Source organism: Larimichthys crocea, chromosome XI, assembly GCF_000972845.2.
Source record: "Larimichthys crocea isolate SSNF chromosome XI, L_crocea_2.0, whole genome shotgun sequence".
NCBI classification, from domain to species: domain Eukaryota; kingdom Metazoa; phylum Chordata; class Actinopteri; family Sciaenidae; genus Larimichthys; species Larimichthys crocea.
This window is the reverse complement of record NC_040021.1, coordinates 15778330-15798157: the sequence shown is the minus strand read 5'-3', so window position 1 is coordinate 15798157 and position 19828 is coordinate 15778330. Positions and strand designations below refer to the sequence as shown.

The 19828-nt window shown below is 37.7% G+C and overlaps 2 protein-coding genes across 6 annotated transcripts in view; one reads left to right on the top strand and one right to left on the bottom strand.

Moving 5' to 3' along the window:
• The window catches only part of runx2b (RUNX family transcription factor 2b), a 110676-nt gene extending 103340 nt beyond the window's left edge, over positions 1-7336 (bottom strand). For 2 of the 5 annotated variants that reach the window (XM_027284426.1, XM_027284430.1), the window contains exons 1-4: positions 7271-7335; positions 7097-7180; positions 5977-6082; positions 1999-2056 (exon numbers count right to left, since the gene is read on the bottom strand). The gene's annotated coding sequence lies outside the window, so the exon portion shown is untranslated. Of the gene's footprint in view, positions 1-1998; positions 2057-5976; positions 6083-7096; positions 7181-7270 lie in introns of all 5 variants that reach the window. The other 3 variants (XM_027284428.1, XM_027284427.1, XM_027284429.1) reach the window with 3 other exon arrangements.
• opn8a (opsin 8, group member a) lies at positions 4723-18257 on the top strand. The gene is made up of 4 exons (XM_027284290.1): positions 4723-4795; positions 11377-11670; positions 13303-13628; positions 17931-18257. The coding sequence occupies exons 1-4, from the start codon at positions 4723-4725 to the stop codon at positions 18255-18257; spliced, it is 1020 nt and encodes a 339-aa protein (XP_027140091.1).
• The last annotated feature ends 1571 nt before the right edge of the window (positions 18258-19828 follow it).

Here is a 19828-nt window from a genome sequence, read left to right as displayed (position 1 = left end):
ACAGCATGTTAGCACTGTCACTGTGCTCATGTTAGTTCCCAAAATTTCCATCTTTTCAATCATATAAACCTTTCAATCTTTTTTTTCTGCTTTTCAAAATGCAGCATTTCTTTCAGATGAAAAAGCAAGAAAATAAAAATGGTCGTGGCTGGATGCATACATATACATTAGAAGCAGACATACAACTGAAGGAACACACACATGTTCACAGGCATAAACACATGTACACTGACACCACACAAGTAGCGGCTGTGAGTCCAGGTTGTCTGTGCATACCTCTGTCAGTGCCAAAATGATTAAACAAATACCCCCTTTGTGCGCAGCAGCCTTGATTAGGCTGAGTTGTATGTGCCCTCTGAAAAAGAAATACAGGAAAGTGCCTTTGGTGGTGCCAAAATTCACTTGCCCTGTTAAAACATCGCTGCTGTCAAAGTTGTTTTTACTCGCTCACATGGAAACTAAATTTATCATGCCTCTCCTGAGCATTCAGGTTTTTTTTTTTTTTTTTTTTAAACAGAATGAGCGGGATTATTTATGTGAAAAATAAACATTGAAACTTTATCTGCATTAGTGGTCACAGAATGCTGACACCAATAAATTTCAGCAGGGCACTTTTTATGGTGCCACGATAGGAATGGAAATAGTATTGTTGTGGTTTACTTAAGAGATTGTAGAATGGTTAACGTGAAACAAGCTCAACATTTCATTTCAGAAATTGTCTTCACCTATTGATTATAATTATGAATATTTCAATAATATTTAATCTGGCATCTGTTGTCTCACCACTGTTCATAATAATCATATTATCATAAACAGCAAATGTTTTTCAACAGATGCGTATGTAATTTGCTCCAACATTTATCTCAATGTTAGATTGATATGTCTGAATAAAGGAGCCGACTGGAGTTTTTGGCCCAACATTCAATCTATAACCTACTTACTCATAATCTATACAAGTCAGCAGTACTATACTGTAAAATTGTAGATACTCATTTAATGTGAGTAACTAGAACATGATGTGAGCAATCCTGCTCTCTAGTGGTGACATTTTGATTTGCAATATTTCATCCTACTCTGTAGTTTAGAGTTTAGAGCTGAAACAGTATTTTTTTTAAGTAACATAACAACAGCTTCTCAAAACTTAATGTGTTGGTTTTCTTAGTCTTCTAAAGAAATAAAGAAATACATTGAAAATCTTTTGAGTTTGGGGGGGGGGGGGGACTGAGAAACTAGAATCAAACATTTTTCCTTGTTTTTGGACATTTGGACAGTTTTTGGACATCAACAGTTTAACTGATAATGGGAGCAAAAATAGTTGCATCAACAAAGAGTTTCTCAAAACTCTGCACTGCTGAATGTAGCACAAGATCTAACATGGCTGAAACCTATAGATCATAAAGGCTTACAATTCTCTGCTCTCTCCCTTGCTATATTTTTTCTTCATGTGCTCTTAAACAAACTTCTAAAATAGCTTATAACGCTACTTTCACAAACAGAAGCTGATTGTCTGATTGAAAGTTATTGTCTAACATAACACTAGATCTCATGTAGGTTGTAATGTGTAAACATAAGCAGCATATCCTCGCTGTTTATCCACACACTCACACACTATGGATTTCTCCAACTTTCTGTCTCTGTTTGAGATGACGGATCACTGAATAATTAATGATCCTGCTTTAGAATTCTTTTGATTTAATATTCCGACAACTTGTACTTTCCACACAGAGGTTTTGAATACATTATGTCAAGGCCTGAAGAACCTGCATTATTGAAGTGAGGTTTTGTTTAAAAACCATGATCTCTGCTGATCTAGAATTTTTTAGCAGAGACAATTGGCCACCATTGTACATACCAAGGCACTGTGACAACTGAAACACTGTCTTTAATGTATAATTCATGAGAAGTGCTCTATCTGTCGTCCCCCTTGCTGTTTTTTTTAATGGTTCTATAGAGGTTTTAAGTTGTTCTAAAATAAAACAGATGGATCAAGAATCTTACCTTATATGTTGGTCCAAATTGAAACTGTTAAGTAGCCAGTGTCCAGTGTCCAGTGTCCCTGCCAAGAAACAAAACTCTATCATTCAAGCCACTACATCAAAGCCACCAAAGTTATTTGAGGTCATTTACAGATTCATTTCCAAGTATTGGCTCAGTGAAATTTCTGATGCTACCTGCGTCTGCTCTGGCAGCCGAGAGGGATTATACAGTAGTAAATCCAGAGCTGGTTGCATGGGGATACATGTCAATTTTTAGTGTATGAACAACTGAGCAACGGAAGTTTTACACGTAACTGGCTTATATCACCACTGTATCCCTCCATTTCTTTAGAGCTAAGGTGAGTCAGGTGATCAGTGGGTATAAACATATCACGTATCATCCCACTTAAACTCAATAACCAATTCACGAAAAACAATGACAACTTAATAACCGATTCATGAAAAACAATGACAACAACTTAATAACCAATTCATGAAAAACAATAAATGAACAACTCTCATTTCTGAATAACATGCATAGCTTCTTTGTTCCAATGTGATGCGCAAGCACTAGATGGCGATGTCACTGCAGGAATTCCTACTCTTGTAGATTGGACTATCGAACTGACCGAGAACAGACTAGTGACATGCACAGAGAAGATGCACACTATATTATAATCCATTTTTCATCTATTATTGAGATCAGTGTGGAGCTATTTATAGATCATCTGGCCTCTATGGTTAGCCCTAAAGATTATCTAACGGTAACAACACTTAGTAAGGAGATGTTTCAGTATGCACTCTTTTCATGTCTGTCATTCTTGGTATTGATCCTGCTTCTGACAGCTAACAGTTATGACACCCAAATGAACATTTCTCAAACCCTTTTTAGTACCAACTGACTTTTGCTTGGCATGCTTCACACTTCATCCAATTATGCATCACATTATTTTTCCTTTTCCTTTATCCATCAAATTAAAACTATACTTCATTTAGTATTTCAGTTCTTTCAACATTAAACACAAGAACAATGTACAGATAATGAGCCATTATACTAAGAAACAAGTGTATTATTTGTTTGTCCTCTTTGCAGCAGTCTAAAGGGTTGTGGTTAATGATTGTATTAATTGTATTCAGCTCAGTCCTGACAATTGTGCTTCTATAATACATGAAATTGATTTTTGAAATTGATTCAGGTGATTGATTAAAAGACACTTTTATGGGTCGGACAGTGCAGATTGGCTAGAATTTCTGATACAGTTTATAAATGGAGCCTTGAACACTATGCTTTTGATGGCTCCTTAAACAAAGACTGTGAGAATGTGTTCCTTTTTTTCATACCATGCTACACATGGATAGACTGATATACAACAGGAAGAACTGCAGTATATGACAATACAGGACAATATGATATTTGTATATGGTCACAGCAGCTATCCTTTTAACCACTGACAGCATATTTATTCCTCAGAGGCAATACATGTAATCCGATGCTTTGCAGCGCTTTTCACACATACAGAGGTGCAAAGATCACTCAGATAACATGGAGAAGGTGCAAGGTAAGGACATGCTGCCGGATAGATTTAACAGGGTCAAGGGTTCATTAGGGCCTGAGCACGGCACGCTGGGGCGAGGCCCTATTGGATTTCGAACGCTGAACGACGTTTAAAAGTAAATCGCATTTTCGACGGCCCATAACCTCTCGAAAACTCACAATGATTTGCCTACCCCCCCAAAGTCGGGTGTAAATTTTCACATTTTGGGGGTCTTGCACATGGACGTACGCATATGGCTCTACAGGGCCACCTAGGTGTGCGTTTTTGGCGGTGTTTTGGGCTGGTTGACAAGGGGTCATGTTTGAACGAACTCCTAGGGATTTTACCTCATTGACTTCAAACTTGGTAGGTGTGTTCACATAGACTTCCTGAGTAAAAGTTATCAAAATGATGAATTTTGGGGAAACTGTGTGGGCGTGGCAATCCATGCACATTTCGACAGTCGCACATTTCGACGTGCACACATGTGCGAGAGCCCGACCATCGATGCTTGCAGCTTTAATTTATATCTGGACCATTGTGTGATACCCCTACTACTAAATTCATAAGTTGTAAATTCAATGTAATGCACAGGGGAGCATTAAAACAAAAACAAAAAAACTAAAACAAAAAATACCTTTGTTCATCCATGAGAAGTACATTGTATGTACTTCATTGTATGTATGTATTCACAGACATAGAGTGGCCTACTTTGCAACATAAATCACAGTAAGATATTAATCCTATTCCATTTTATCTTCAATTCAACCTTCAATCAAAAGAATAATAGACAATTAACCTCTGGTCTCATTTTTCATAATTAAGGTTATAAAAAAACACTCATTTAGCTAAAGAGCTATCTTTTTGCTGCCTAGTGACATGATGAATCCACTCTGACATCATATTGTGTAATTACCTGTGGTTTTCATAGATCCAGTCCCATTGTGTTATCTGAGTGTCGGTGTGTGTGTGATGAGCCATTGTGGCTGTGTGTATGTACGCAGGATGGAGGGGGCGTGTGTTTCTATGCCTGTGTATTAGGAGTCAGATGCTACAACATCACACAGAAAGAATATGAGTGCTCACAGGGGAGACAGGAAACAGGTTTCCAGTATTTAAATTCAGTAGCGATACATTTGTAAACAGATCAGAGTTTTTCTAACTACTGGAAGTCATTTGTGAGTCTGGTTTTAACCACTGACTGGGCAAGCATGGATAATAAATACATATCCAAACTGTCACCTGCTATTGATTTTTGGGCAGGGATATACCTGGTGGTAATTGGTAAGTAAATTGCTAATTGCTTACTTATTTTGTGCCATATCATGTGGACTATTGTGGAAATCTGAAATGTCTGCATAGGATTTTGAAAAAGTTACATATAGCAAACACCATGAAGGTAAAACCCATAAATGATGTGAGTTGACATTAGCAGAAGTATCCTGGCTATGGTCTGGTTTTTGAAGCATCCTGTTTTACGCATGTAAACACATGTTACTGTGCATTGTAAACACCTTATCCTGGTCTCTGGTGTAATGATGACCAAGAAATCTGCCTCCAGTAATGCTATTGTATTGTCAGTCTTGCTTTCTACAGTGAGCAGATTTGAGAAGATAAATCCAGTTCAGACAACCGGACTTCAAACTGTGTTCCTCTCCAGCTGTTTAGGAAACTCAGTTGCTACAGAAATGAGTGGATGAGATGATGAAGAATCAAGACACACCTGCAGAGAGAGAGATCAGAAACCTGCATACAGTCGTGATTACATATACAGGGATATGTAAACACTATATCGAAGACATGATCAAAACTAGTATGAGGCTCAAAACCAGGGCAATAATGTGCATGAAGCATTTTCAGTAAAAAATTAGTTGCCGTCCAACTCATGAGCTGCTATCTATTTTGTCATATGCTACAGTCATAGAGGCACCGTCTGTGTTATGAAATTTTCTATCCTTAGGTTACACGAGGTCAGGTGTGGGTTTTGAGGTCCTCAGCAGTATTAGTTGTTTGGCTTTGGTTGGGAACAGTAGGTGCCAGTCTATCTCAACACTGTGGTGGCCAGGGTCAAAGAGACCTAATGCTGCCTTCTTAGACATAATAGATAGCTTGTCTACAGACTAGAATATGCTGACATAACACCTGCATGAATAAAAACATTCTCTTTGACTAATTCTGTGCATATAGTATTTGTGGTGTTATCTTGGGGTTTAAAGTCTATGCACCAGGATGAGTTGGGCAGAATGTGAGACCGACTCAGGCACTTCTGATGCACCATGAGAGTGTCTCTAATTCTCCTTGATCAAGCGTCAATAAATAATACAGCATAAGACATCAGAGGCTCCTGAACACTTTCTTCCTTCCTGACCTCACCACTGACGGGTCGCGCTGACAAACTCTGTGTGCCACTGGAATATAAATGAGTGTGTGTGTGTGTGTGTGTGTGTGTGTGTGTAAATGTATACCTCCAAGAAAAGTTAAATCCCTTCATTTCCTCTGCTGCTGGTGTCTCCACAAGTTCACACTTGGTTGTTTGGTTGGTTTGTTGGTTGGTCAGTCCACATCAGGCCACTGTGTGGAGATGTGGGTTGAAATGAGGATCTGTTCACATATGATTTATATGATTTAATTTATCAACAGTTTCCATGCAGTTAAAATAACTGTTTCAAAATACTAAAGCCTGTAACTCAAACCGTACTGTAGGCAATGTGAGAATGCTCAGCTAACTCGAAACATAAACAACTTTATTAAAGTGGATTCAAAATTCCAAAAGAGTGAATTATATGTTAAGAAACACCATTAACTGATGAAAGATGATTAAATTCAGCTGCTGCAACCTTCCCTTTTGTTAACGTCACAGGTGAGCTGCAGTGCAGCCCACAATGCATACACTTTCAATACATATATATTACTTCTGCAATGTATTTGTATACCCCACATACAACAGTCATGGTCACACATCGTATTACAAAATGACATTTCAATTTCCTTCACAAATGCAAACAAGACACAAACATGGCCTTGCCTTTTTTTTTCTCACTGCAATTCACCTGTAGGCCACTTAATGATATATATTCAACATTTGCACAAACACATTTCTGTGCTGCTGGAAATTACATAAAAAAGGTTGTTTCCTTTAACCACATATCATGCTTTAAACTTCCAACTGTGAATTTGATTTGATATATATATACATATTAATTGCACATGTGCTCTTTGTGAGTTCCTGCATAGATTTAATTTCATGTGCAATAAATTACCAGGACATGTTATCCAAGACAAAAGCCACACATTGTGCAGCTACTGGTTTAGAGAACTTAAAAGCTATGGCATGTTGCAAGTCCTGTATGCAGATACAGATATTTTTCTAAAATGTTCACTATAATGTTAATGTGAAATGACAAAACATGAATAAAATCTCAAACGTTAGTAGCCTACTAAAGCAAAACGTGATAAATGGATAAAAAGGAATGCAACGACACACACAATATTAACGTGCTTCTATCGAAATATACGACACAATTTCAGCATATTAATATTATTAATATCATTAACAGTACAACAGCTGGCTACATCACATTTTACCTTGGTATGGTAATGGAGCTACTCCATGTGCAGTTAGCATTCAGGAAAGTTTGCTACCTTATTCATTCACAAAACAAAAACATGCTAAAAGACAAATAGTGTTATTAGCAAGGACGGAAATGAACCTAACTCATTAAAATTCAAAATTAATTCAAAATTAATGCAGATTTATACCTGACCATGATCGTGGTAATTAAAAACAGCTGCGTTCAGCATTGCAGCTCCACAGCTGCGTGCCCCCTACTGGAGACAACTGGTGACGCAGCTGTCAGTAAACGGTGCTTGAATTATGGAGGGATTTGAGGGGTTGCGTTACCCCTCAAATTAAGAGTCCGAACCACACAAAGAGGTAAAAAATAAATAAATAAATAAATAAATAACAGGACGGGGGGGTTTTACCGGTGACCCTGAATATCACAATATATTTTCCATGTATCATATCTGAAAGAATCTTGTAATATGATTTCAGACCCCCCTAAAATGGACCATACCATTTCTTAACTTTGACGTGAGTCCCGCGTCTCGTAAATCAAAGGAGATGCTGTTTAATGTAACTAGTTAGATATTTAGTACGGAAGCCCTAAAAGGCCATACATACATACATTTTATTCCACCCGTTTTCTCGTGATAACGAGATAATTTATTCGAGATCTCGAGAAAACAAAACGATAGTCTAGTGTATTAAATCAAGTGCGCCCGTATTACAGAATGTATGGCAAATGCATGTAGTCCATGATACGGAGCGAGCAAACCTATTAAGCCACTGTAAAATCTCTTTAAACCATAATTTAAAAGATTTAAAAGGTTTGTACACTTGATCTCAGGACCATCCTGACTGTTCACTCACTCAGTATCAAGTATCATATTTACTGTATCATTTTGGAGCAATTCATCCTCAAAGTTCATTATTTTAAAATTGAAAAGGGGATTATGTGCAATATTTACTCTACTGTAAAATCCCTTTGATCTATAATTTCTGACAAAGGTTGATACACTTTGGCTAATCCTCACTCCAGTTCTGAGATCAAGTCCTGAGACTATCGTTTTGTTTTCTCGAGATCTCGTTATCACGAGAAAACTGAGGAAATGTTTTCTCGAGATCTCGTTATCACGAGAAAACTGAGGAAAATTATCTGGTTATCACGAGAAAACGAGGAAATTATCTCGTTATCACGAGAAAACGGGTGAAATTAAATTGTATGTATGTATGGCCTTTTAGGGCTTCCGTAATTTAGCTAGTTTAATACACTTCACTTTGTTCCCTTCAGAGTTTCTGAAATGGATTATGTCAGGTGTCAACAGATGTAACAGTAATATTAGCTAGTCTTATCCAAAAAGTCCAACTTTGTCAACTTATTTCTACAGTCTAATAAAAATATTATACATTCATATTCTACATGATATTTTCCATCAAACCCACATGTTGATTAAACATGTAAATTAATTAATTGAACTGAATAGCAAATTCTGTTAAACAAGCAAGATAGTGTAAGGACTGTAAGACTTTTTCACTGAGGCATGTGTCTGGGCTGGGTTTCCTTGCTGTTCCCCAATACAGTAAATTAGTTTTTATTTTAATTCAAATAATTCCATAAGATAATTTATCATGTGTCATAGAGCCTTTTATTGTTCTTTGCCTGAGGAGCCTGAAAAGTTAACTTACACTAATGATTCTGATCCACATGATTTGCCAAGTCTTCCAGACCTACTGGTTGAAGACAATAAAGGAGTGATTATTTGCAGTCCGACAAACATAAATACACAGTACAAAATCATTCCAACTCTTGAAGTGTGGTCCCCGTGTTATGTTGTATGTGTGGTACTGTATGGTATGTGCTACTGTTTTCTTTCAAACAGCTGCTGTGAGAGTTACTTAGAATTTCATGAGCAATGACAACAAAAGCATTCATTTAGCTAACTTCAGGCAGCACGGTGGTGCAGTGATTAGCACTTTGACCTTGCAGCTAGACATACACCTAATAGATTCATTGGTGACTCTAAATTGCCCGTAGGTGTGTGTGAATGGTTGTTTGTCTCTATGTGTCCTGTGATGAGCTGGCAATTTGTCCGGGGTGCACCCCACCTATTGCCAGAGAGAAGGACTTACTGAAGGACAAAAGCTGCATATGCTTTTTCACAAATTACTGTAAAAGGACTAAAAGACATCAGCACATTACTGCATGTTGTATCAATCAAATTTCCATAAGCTTGTGAGAGAAATATTTAGTAAAGCAGGTTGAACCCAAAACACATCGACCAATCACTCTAATGGTGTAGACATTAGCATTAGTTTTAGAATTATGGTCCAATATGTTTTCTGTTTTTAGAATTGCATGCGGAGGGGTAAGAGAAATAATCTTTCAAATTTGTGATCTGTCACACATTTGTGTTTACCTACGGAAGCCCTAAAAGGCCATACATACATACATTTTATTCCTCCCGTTTTCTTGTGATAACGAGATAATTTCCTTCGTTTTCTCATGATAACGAGATAATTCATTTGAGATCTCGAGAAAACAAAACGATAGTCTAGTGTATTAAATCAAGTGCGCCCGTATTACAGAATGTATGGCAAATGCATGTAGTCCATGATACGGAGCGAGCAAACCTATTACACCACTGTAAAATCCCTTTGATCCATAATTTCTGACAAAGGTTTGTAGACTTGATCTCAGGACCATGCTGACTGTTCACTCACTCAGTATAAACCTTTTTAGAAATTATGTATCAAAGGGATTTTACAGTGGCGTAATAGGTTTGCTCGCTCCGTATCATGGACTACATGCATTTGCTATACATTCTGTAATACGGGCGCACTTGATTTAATACACTAGACTATCGTTTTGTTTTCTTTAGATCTCGAATTAATTATCTCGTTATCACGGGAAAACGGAGGAAAATTATCTCGTTATCACGAGAAAACAGGTGGAATAAAATGTATGTATGTATGTATGGCCTTCTAGGGCTTCCATATTTACCTGCTTAAAATTGTAGAGAGAATTCACTATTAATTTGTGGAACCAGGTGATCTAATCTTCTTTTCTTCGTTTCTTCTTTGATTCTTTATGTCACATGTTATTGATACATGATTAAATAATTTAATAACCAAAGTGTTAGATTGTTGTTAGTGTTACTGTGAGATTTTAATTGTTAGTAGTGTGTATGTCATCTTATATATTTATCATATCGTTCTAAAGAAAGCAGTTTATTCACATGCACTCAACGTCCTGATCCATATACAAAAGAAATTCTGCATGAGCTCATTTCTTTCATGAGCTTGTGTGGTGTAGCCCATACTGATGGTCAAATGAAAAATAAACAACATTTAATAAATGTGAGAAAATTCACAATTTGTTTCAACTTTTAACCTGAGCATTAGCTAAACCTATAAGACAGTTTTACATATGTTTATTCATCATATTGGATGAGAGCTGTTGTCCATATGACTGTTTTCTTGTTACCCAGTGCAAATTAGTTTGACATTTTGGGAAATACACTCTTTCTTGCCATGAAATTCAAATAATCCAGCTCAAAAACCTCAAACAAACTTTGGGAATTTAGAAACGCCAAATTAATCTATTAAGCAAATGGGCATATTTCCCAAAATGTCTAACTATTACTTTAATGGCATTGTTCTAATATCAGAGGAGATTCAGATAGTGAAATGTATACTGACACTATTATATACAAAATCCTTTATTATATTTTTATGTTTATATTTTATTATTATTTGTTAGTGTTGAAAATTGTATCATATGTACTGAAGTAGATGTATATTGTGGCAATTGCAGCATGGGCACATCATGAGACACAGTAAGCAGCAGAAAATGTATGAAAATCGGTGCCTGTCTTAACATCACACATCACTACACACTATTTTAAGCTCTGTGTCTGGATTCAACCAAGCATGGTGTGTGAACAAACTAAAGCCCACAGCGACTGACGTCAGAGAGTAGCATTGATTGTTTAGATTGCCAGTGCAATAGTGATCTGCAACACATTAAACCTCAAATACAAGAGTTAAAGCAGCAGAAAATCAGGTTCTTCCCTCATCTGTGTGATCTTAATGGAGACATTAAGTTATGTTCCATGTGATGGTTGTTGGAAAAGGTTGTAAGCTACGTCAGAATTTAGATTCTTTTTTTTTGAGAAACACCATGAATGCATGAATCCTGCCTGGGGTCATCAGTAATGGACGAGTTCAAGCAAATCTCTCTTAGTGTTGTTTTGAGATGGCACTTTTATAGTTTCTCTACACTTTTTTACATTCTTTCCTGCAGCCACCCTGTCTATCTCTGGGAATGCAGCAGTCCTGATCAATGCAGCTCGTCGACTCACCCTGCTCAAAGCTCCCGAGCTGCTGACAGTGAACTTAGCCATAACAGACATTGGCATGGCCCTCAGCATGTATCCTCTGTCCATCGCTTCAGCTTTTAACCACGCATGGATTGGAGGTGATTCATCTTGCCTCTACTACGGCCTGATGGGCATGATCTTCAGCATAACCAGCATCATGACTCTGGCTGTGATGGGGATGGTCAGGTATCTGGTAACGGGAAGTCCACCCAAGACAGGTAGTGTATTTTCAGATAGGATTTCCAGAAAATCACAGCAGTTCAGCTGTGCATAATGAATACCTGTTGGCATAAAGAAATCAATATATAATTTAAGAGATCAATCAATCACGTCATGGGGTTTTACCTCCCGATTGTTTAAGAGAAATTGCTGAAGTCAAAGGTCAATGATGAGGTCAGGAGGGAAGAAAGTGTTCAGGAGCCTCTGATGTCGTATGCTGTAATATTTATTGAAGCTTGGCCAAAGAGAATTACAGACACTCTCATAGTACACCAGTGCCTGAGTGCCTGAGTGCCTGAGTGCCTGAATCAGTCTCACATTCTGCCCAACTCATCCTGGTGGTCAGACTTTAAACCTCAAGATAACACCACAAATACTATATGTCCAGAATTAGCCAAAGAGAATGTCCCATGAAGGTTCTGTCAACATATTTTAGTCTGGAGACACAGATGTATGTTTACGCAGACTGGAACGTCTACGGCAAGCTATCTATTATGTCTAAGAAGGCAGAAATAGTTCTCTTTGACCCTGGCCACCACAGTGTTGAGATAGACTGGCACCTACTGTTCCCAACCAAAGCCAAACAACTAATACTGCCGAGGACCTGAAGGCCCACACGTGACCTCGCGTAACCTAAGGATAGAAAATTCCATAACAATGATGAAAAGCTGGACAGCAATTGATGGGTCAAAAATACGCTCAGCTGATTAATCCTTACACACATGATTTATTGATCAGCTAGCTTGTTAGTTGCAGTTTTGTCTTTTCCCTTGTGTTTTCCCTGCCCTTCATGTTCTGTGTTTGCGTCTAACCTACGTTCTCCTCCCACACTTCCATTCATCCACACCTGCTCCTCATATGCCTTATGTTGTGCTGCAGATAGTTCCCTGTGTGACCTTTCATTAATTGGAGATAAAATGAAAATAATATAGAGCAATAAAATGAAATCCAAAATCACACTCACACAAGAGCCTGAAATTATAATTGACACCACAGGGAATAAACAGAACAATGATGAATTATGAGTGATGTGTGCAGTTATAGCTAATCAATAAAAACTATTAGGATTCAAGTTGTAAACACACAAGGGAGCTTTTGAATTGAATGTTGCACAGTTGATTATTGTGGGTATATAACAGTGGGAGTAAGCCTGTATACAGGCATTCAACTAGCTTAAATCTCTGGTGATGATTGATTAATATTATCCGTTTCATTCATGCTTCATATTTACTGGCTCAGTTGTGAACTCTTGACCTATATCAATTATCTATAATCTGGCCTGCACATGTGCACAGGGTCAGCACAGGATAGCTGTTATGTTATACTTATAAGTAGTACATTTCCTCTTTCTTTTAGGCCCACATGCTAAGAGTTTAATGATCCAATCAGCTTGCTTGACCTACCCACAACACTCTTCCCTGTGTTAGTCCGTGGAGACTTGTGTTCAATATGTCCAATATCAATGCAGGAAGTGAAAAGAGTCACAGACCTACAACAAACCACAATCATTCCCTCACATTAAACATACCATACTTTGCAATGCAAGGCAGAATTGCCCCATATTGACATTCTTGGTGTGGCAATAAGATTTTATAAACTTATTAAATTAAATAAATTCTGTTTGTGCACAGGTATCAAGTTCCAGAGGAGAATCATCAGTATTGTAATCAGTGGGATCTGGCTGTATTCATGTCTGTGGGCTGTGTTTCCTCTGCTGGGCTGGGGCAGCTATGGGCCAGAGCCGTTTGGACTAGCCTGCTCAATAGACTGGACTGGATATGGAGACTCCCTGAATCACTCCACCTTCATCATGGCTCTGTCTGTACTCTGCACATTCCTCCCCTGTCTGGTCATCCTCTTCAGCTATTTTGGTATTGCCTGGAAGCTACACAGGGCGTACCAATCCATCCAGAGCAATGATATTCAATACAGGAATGTCGAAAAGAAAGTTACTCTTGTAAGTATAAAATGAGCAATAATGTATACACTCTTCATGTTTTTGATATAATTTATATCTGATTTTATGAGCAATCCCTCTTGTGGAAGTGAAACATTTTTTGAAACAGTTCACATTTACACAAATCCCTTTACACAAATGTTTTAAAGCTCACAAGCTCCATTTTAAGGAAGCATTTTTCCCTCCAGTTTGACTGATTGGAACATTCAACACAACAGGATACATTTATGTTGCCAACAATATTATAAACTAGAACTAAGATCTATCCCCTCCAGGCATGTAAATTCATATTCTATATCTCTCAAAGCTGAGAGAAATCTCTCAGTAGCAGCCCTTTTCATATTATGCTTTCCTGTGTGATATCCATTCTGTTTCATGTTCGAAGATTTTTACAAAGCTGAAGCACAAATCAATTTGGTCAACATAGAGATAAAAGTGAATTGTGAGTATGTAGGTTCGTTCTGACAAGATCAACACAGTCAATTGAGTTAATGCACAGTAGATCTTGCTCCCTGATTCCCTCTCCCCCTCTCACTTGAAACACTCTTTAAGAAACAATCAAGACAAAGATTAGGAAAGTGTACTCAAAGCAAGTGGCTGGGATTATTATGTCCTCTGTTTGATTTTGAGGGGAATCCGACCAAACCCGACCAAGTGACAGACATCAAAAATAACTATACAGTAGAAATAGCCAATCTTCTTGCTGATGCTTCACAGCTGCCTGCTGCAAGTGGAATCACATACAGATCCTGTTACAACAACAAATCCCCTGAAAGCACCAAAACCAAAAATGTGTTGGTCCATCTTGATACTTTCTGACCTCCCTTTTCTGTCTGTGGCACTCAGCCCAAGCTCATTCCCACTGAGCATATAATCAGAGTAGTTTGACCTTTTAAGATATAGCTTTCTTTCTTTCAGAGATTTGGATACCAAGATTGACACCACTCTTATCGTTACATATGATGATTAGGAACAGTTAGTCTGGCATTGTCCAAAGCAAAAACAAAAATGTCTACGAGTCCTTCTATATTTGACTAACAGACCTTTTTCACAGCAGCCAGACATGAAGACATGAAATAGTATGGTCAACACAGGTATTTCCAATGATATTAATTAAGGTTCTGTTCCATTTAGTGCAGCAGAGACTTTCTAGTGAGCTAACATGCACCACAGCAGCACCCTGACTCAGTTTAACCTGAATGGATCGGAAATTTTCTATATTATATTATATTATATTATATTATATAATAAATTATATTATATTATAAGTTATATTTATAATTGTAGAGTATGATTGGTAACAACCTTGTTAACTATTTCATGTCGAGATGGCTGCCATGAAAAAGGTCTAAACAGTATCACCATGTAATCAATTTCAGCCAGCTAAGCTGCCTGCAAAGTCTGTTTTAGAGGTACTGATAGGCTGGGTCTATTGTCATATTTAATGTACAGACATGAGTGTCACCTTATTCTCAGCAAAAATAAGTAAATAAGCCAATTTTCCTAGGTAGAAATAGATTAGTGGTGGATCAATGGTGTTTAACTGCTTATGGCACAGAGGTTAAGTTACACCCGGTTTTGGCTTGGCATACTTGATAGTAGGATAAACTCTTTATTGGCTGTGGTTATTTCATTAGATTTGCTGAACATGTAGATAAAGAATACAGGACACTAGATAAAGAATGGTCCTCTTTTGAGAAATCACACCCTTAATGTGTGAGCGTCACACCACTTCACTGTGAGGTGATCGGTAGAATCGATTGGTTCATGTAATCCTGGTGTGTGCTTTAATTACTCATGTAATTTATGTCCACATGTGTGCATGCACTTGTGTGTGTGTAAATGCATATTCATGAACGTGTCAGAGAGTTGGGGGGGGGGGCTAATCTGCAAGAAAATACATGCTACAGTATTTGTTATTGATTCTTGAAACTAAATAAAAAAGGTTATGGCTTCCCAAACCTCTAATCAAAGCTGCCTAGACATGATATCAATAATTAAAATGGAGCTTCAACACTTCTGTTGACTTCTTCACATCAGGGTCACTGAGAATTCAAGAGATTTAGAGGTTTATGTAGCCACAAATGCCCTGCAGCCATGGCTGTTCAGTGTGTGTGTGTGTGTGCAATTTTTTACCTGTAACATTTATTTTCAGTTTAATCACTCACATGAATGTTTTTTCCCTCTGTTTCTTCTTTCTTCTATCAAATAGGTTTAAATTAATTATGAATCCATCAGCCAGAGCTGGATTGAAAATATTCCATACACCACAGATGTGGATGTGGACATCAGTCCTGTCTACTCATCTGAAAGTCCATCTTTTCACTTAGAGTGAGGCCATTTAAATAGAGAAAGTGGATGACCTTGGTTTTATTCTATTGCTCTTATCTCCCTGCACCACTCAAGATAGTTTTTTTGATCTATTATGTGTTCAATAAATTCAGTTTGGCTCAGATTTTAGCAGGAATATTTTATAGCCACCACACCGCTCCACTGCATCACCTCAGAATCATATAACAACACATGGAAAGTATTGCACTGTGGATAAGAGAGTACAGTCTCATAAATCTCAGTGGATTGTTAGTCAAGCATGTGACATGTGAATTGAAGTGAAGTCCTCCAACCATACAGACCACTGATTGTTTAATCTACGCTCTTACATTGTAATTCATGTTCATATGGGTATTACTTGTCAGATCTCTTTTGATCACTTAACATTCCCTGCCTAGAAGATGTGAATATTGATGAAGTGGAATATTCAAAGGAGGAATTTCTAAGTTTTATAAACTGCAGTTGGGAATTGGGAGGGAAGCAGACATTTTCAAAGGATTTGTGATACACTTGTCCCTTTCCTGTCCTGGGATCTACTCATTCAAGTAGATTTTAATTACTGTACCTGCTAGAAGAATGGTTTGCTATTAGCCTTACTTACATAACCATGGTAACAAAATGAACTTTAAAAGTAGGAGGTTAGATGCAGACCAACAAGGTGTTTATTTACGATGGCCACAAAATGTGCCAAAATTGCAAAAGGCCCTATCTAGAGCAAGTGTTTAGTTTAGAAAAAAGTTAGAAAAAGAACTATACTAATGGGATGATCATAAAGCCTGCCTCAATGATTGACATATTTACCCCATATTCACTTGAGATCACTGCATTGTATTGTATTCTGAAGGCCATCTATTACATCTATTGTATTTCTTTCAGCAGATTTGAGACTTTTAGACACTTAGTACCTTTCAGTTGTTAATCATGTCTCAAAGGACTATTTATGGACTATTTATTTTTTGTGTACTATCAATACAGTGTGTGTAGTGTTTGTTGTCTGTGGTCGATTTGGTGGCAATCAAGCTTCCCCACTGGGGATTAATAAAGCTATCTTATCTGATCTAACAGATAGGGTCCTTTACACAGCAGCGCGTGATGGTAACTGGCAGCCTTATATAGCCTACAACAACCTCAAACCCTCCCACAGTATGGGGATATATGGCCCTCACGTACATCTATACTACACTAATGTCAAACAAACAGTCTATGTGAGCTGAATTCATGTTGCATATTATCACAGAGTTATGGAAAACCGACAAAAGCACTACACTACATCCTGACACTAATCGCCACATGGTATCTCCTAGTATTTTTAATTGATCTTCGGATACCCTGTTGGACCTGAGGAGGTGAGTGACCTGAACATAAACATTACACATTATGTTATAGCAAGGCTAATACTACTGTCAATCCATCATCATTTCGATCCCAAACTGAGTGTATTTGTTTGTCTTTACAGGGCCGCTGAGAGGCAGCTACAACATCATTATCTACAAAACGCACACATTATTTATATGTGCAACAATTTCAATTAAGAACATTTTTCAAAAATCAACCCTTTAAATTTGTGTCTTATTTTACCAGTACTGCAGACACACTGTACTTGCCATTTTTTGCCACTCTAGTATTTATAAGAACGTTTTACATTCAGCTACAGTACACCCATTTTGGGTAATATGCCTATTTCTGACAGCTAGATAACACAATGAAAACCATGCTAATGTCTGTAAGGTAAATATGTCGCTGGAGCTAGCAGTTCATTAGCTTAACTTATACATAAAGACTGGAAAAAGTTTACCACCACACCATTGGAAAGAGCTGGGGAACCAGTTCCTTCTTAAATTATTTCTTAAATCAGCAGGTTTTAAACAACTTTTATCCTCCTCCTTATTGAATTCACCCACACTCCTATTTTATTCAGTTTTTTCCTGCCCGCCGGTTCTTTCATTCTTTCATCTGCTCTTTTGATTTCAGATTGCTGTGATGATCAGTTTGGGTTTTCTCATAGCCTGGACCCCCTACGTGGCTGTTAGCTTCTGGAGCATGTTTCACTCCAAGGAGCAAGACCATATGGCTCCCTTCATCACCCTGTTGCCATGCCTCTTCGCCAAGAGCTCCACTGTATACAACCCCTTCGTATATTTCATCTTCCAGCGTACCTTCTGGGACAAGCTCCTGTGCCTACAGAGACTCCTGCCGTGTTGTTCACATCAGGCCAATTCCTCTGTTGAAGGACGGAAGGTGGAAGACAAAATGGTCAGAAGTTCTGATCTAATCAGAGCTCCTGTCCAGTCAGTCTAAGAGTGAGATGATGATTTTGGGATAATACTATATCTGATGAAATCCATGTTCTTATTTGACCAGTTTCCTTAAGTGAAAAGAATATAGATAGAGTTAAACAAGAAGATCAGTACCACTCATGCCTATATGGTAAATATAGGCAGGCAGCCATTTAGCTTAACATTAACTTGAAATAGAAGAAAACCCTGTCTAAACATGATCAAACATGATAAAATCCACCTATTAACACCTGTAAAGCTGACAAAATGAAACGTTTTATCTTGTTTGTTTATTACAAACAAACTGTTGCAGTTGGCAGACTGGTCTTGGTCATGCTGATGGTCAACTGTTTCCCTTTGTTTCCAGCCTTGTGCTAATGGGTAGGTCTTAGTTAACATCTTTAACATAGAGCTTTTAAAGTAAAAAAAAATTCTCTTAAGTCTGAGCAAAAAATGTCAAAATAACAAATTTATCAAATATGGTGGATGCAGTTTCTCAAAACTTGCTGTCCAGGTGTGTGTGTCTCTCTTAATTTCCCCAAACCCCATCGTATCCTCAGTGTATGTGCACTATATATTAGTCACCTCCGGACCTGTTGCATCAGAGAACTCATAGAAAAATAGTAAAGGTGCTTCTTCATACGGTTACCTCAACAGTTTGCCTTTTTGTCTGTTATCTGTTATCATTATGCAGGCCATCGTGTTGAAAATCTGAACTCCTACAGCTTCTGTCATGCTGACACTGGTGCACATAAATAATGTACTACAGATGGTAATGATGCTGTAAGGACTTACAGCATTAGATTATCTAATTGAAGCTTTTAAAAGATTAGCTTACAGCATTGGTACTGTATGTTTCTGAGTAAACAAATACAAACAAACTGTGAGTAGACCCCATGAATGTAGCTTCCACATATAATGTGTAATCTGAATGGTTTAGGTTGTCTTTCCACAATGCTCCTATGACAAATACAGACTATTTGTTATTATTTCCTCTCATATGTGCTGACCTTTGGCTGTAGTTTTGTGTGTATTCAAGCGCAGGCGTGAAGCAACAGGGTTTGTGACTTTAAAACTCAACTGGGATAGGCTTCAACCCCACCATGACCCTGATGAGGAAAATACGTTACAGATAATGGACGGATGGATGGATGGACTTTAAAACGCTGCATGCTATGCTTTTATCAGCCCCATCTCTAGGGATGTTTAGTTTCACAGAGATATGTTTCCAAAAAAAAGATTGTCATACTGTTCTCCTAAACTAAATGTCTTTGGAACTGTTTTCCCAGAAGTTACACATTTTTATGTTGGTCTGTCATGTCTTTTCATTTGAAAAAGCTCTTCATTTACCAAGATTGCAAAGAATAATCCTCCTACATAAAGCAGTAGTTGGACATTTTGGGAAATAAGTGCATTCACTATCTTGTCATGGGTTAGATGAGAAGATCACTCTCATATTTGTCTATTAAATATGAAGCTACAGATTACCAAAGATTAGCTAAGTGTAAATCCTGGAAACATGGGCAAACAGCTAATCTGTATCTGTCCTAGCTCATCAATAAACATACTCCTCTTACACTTTTTGTACATACT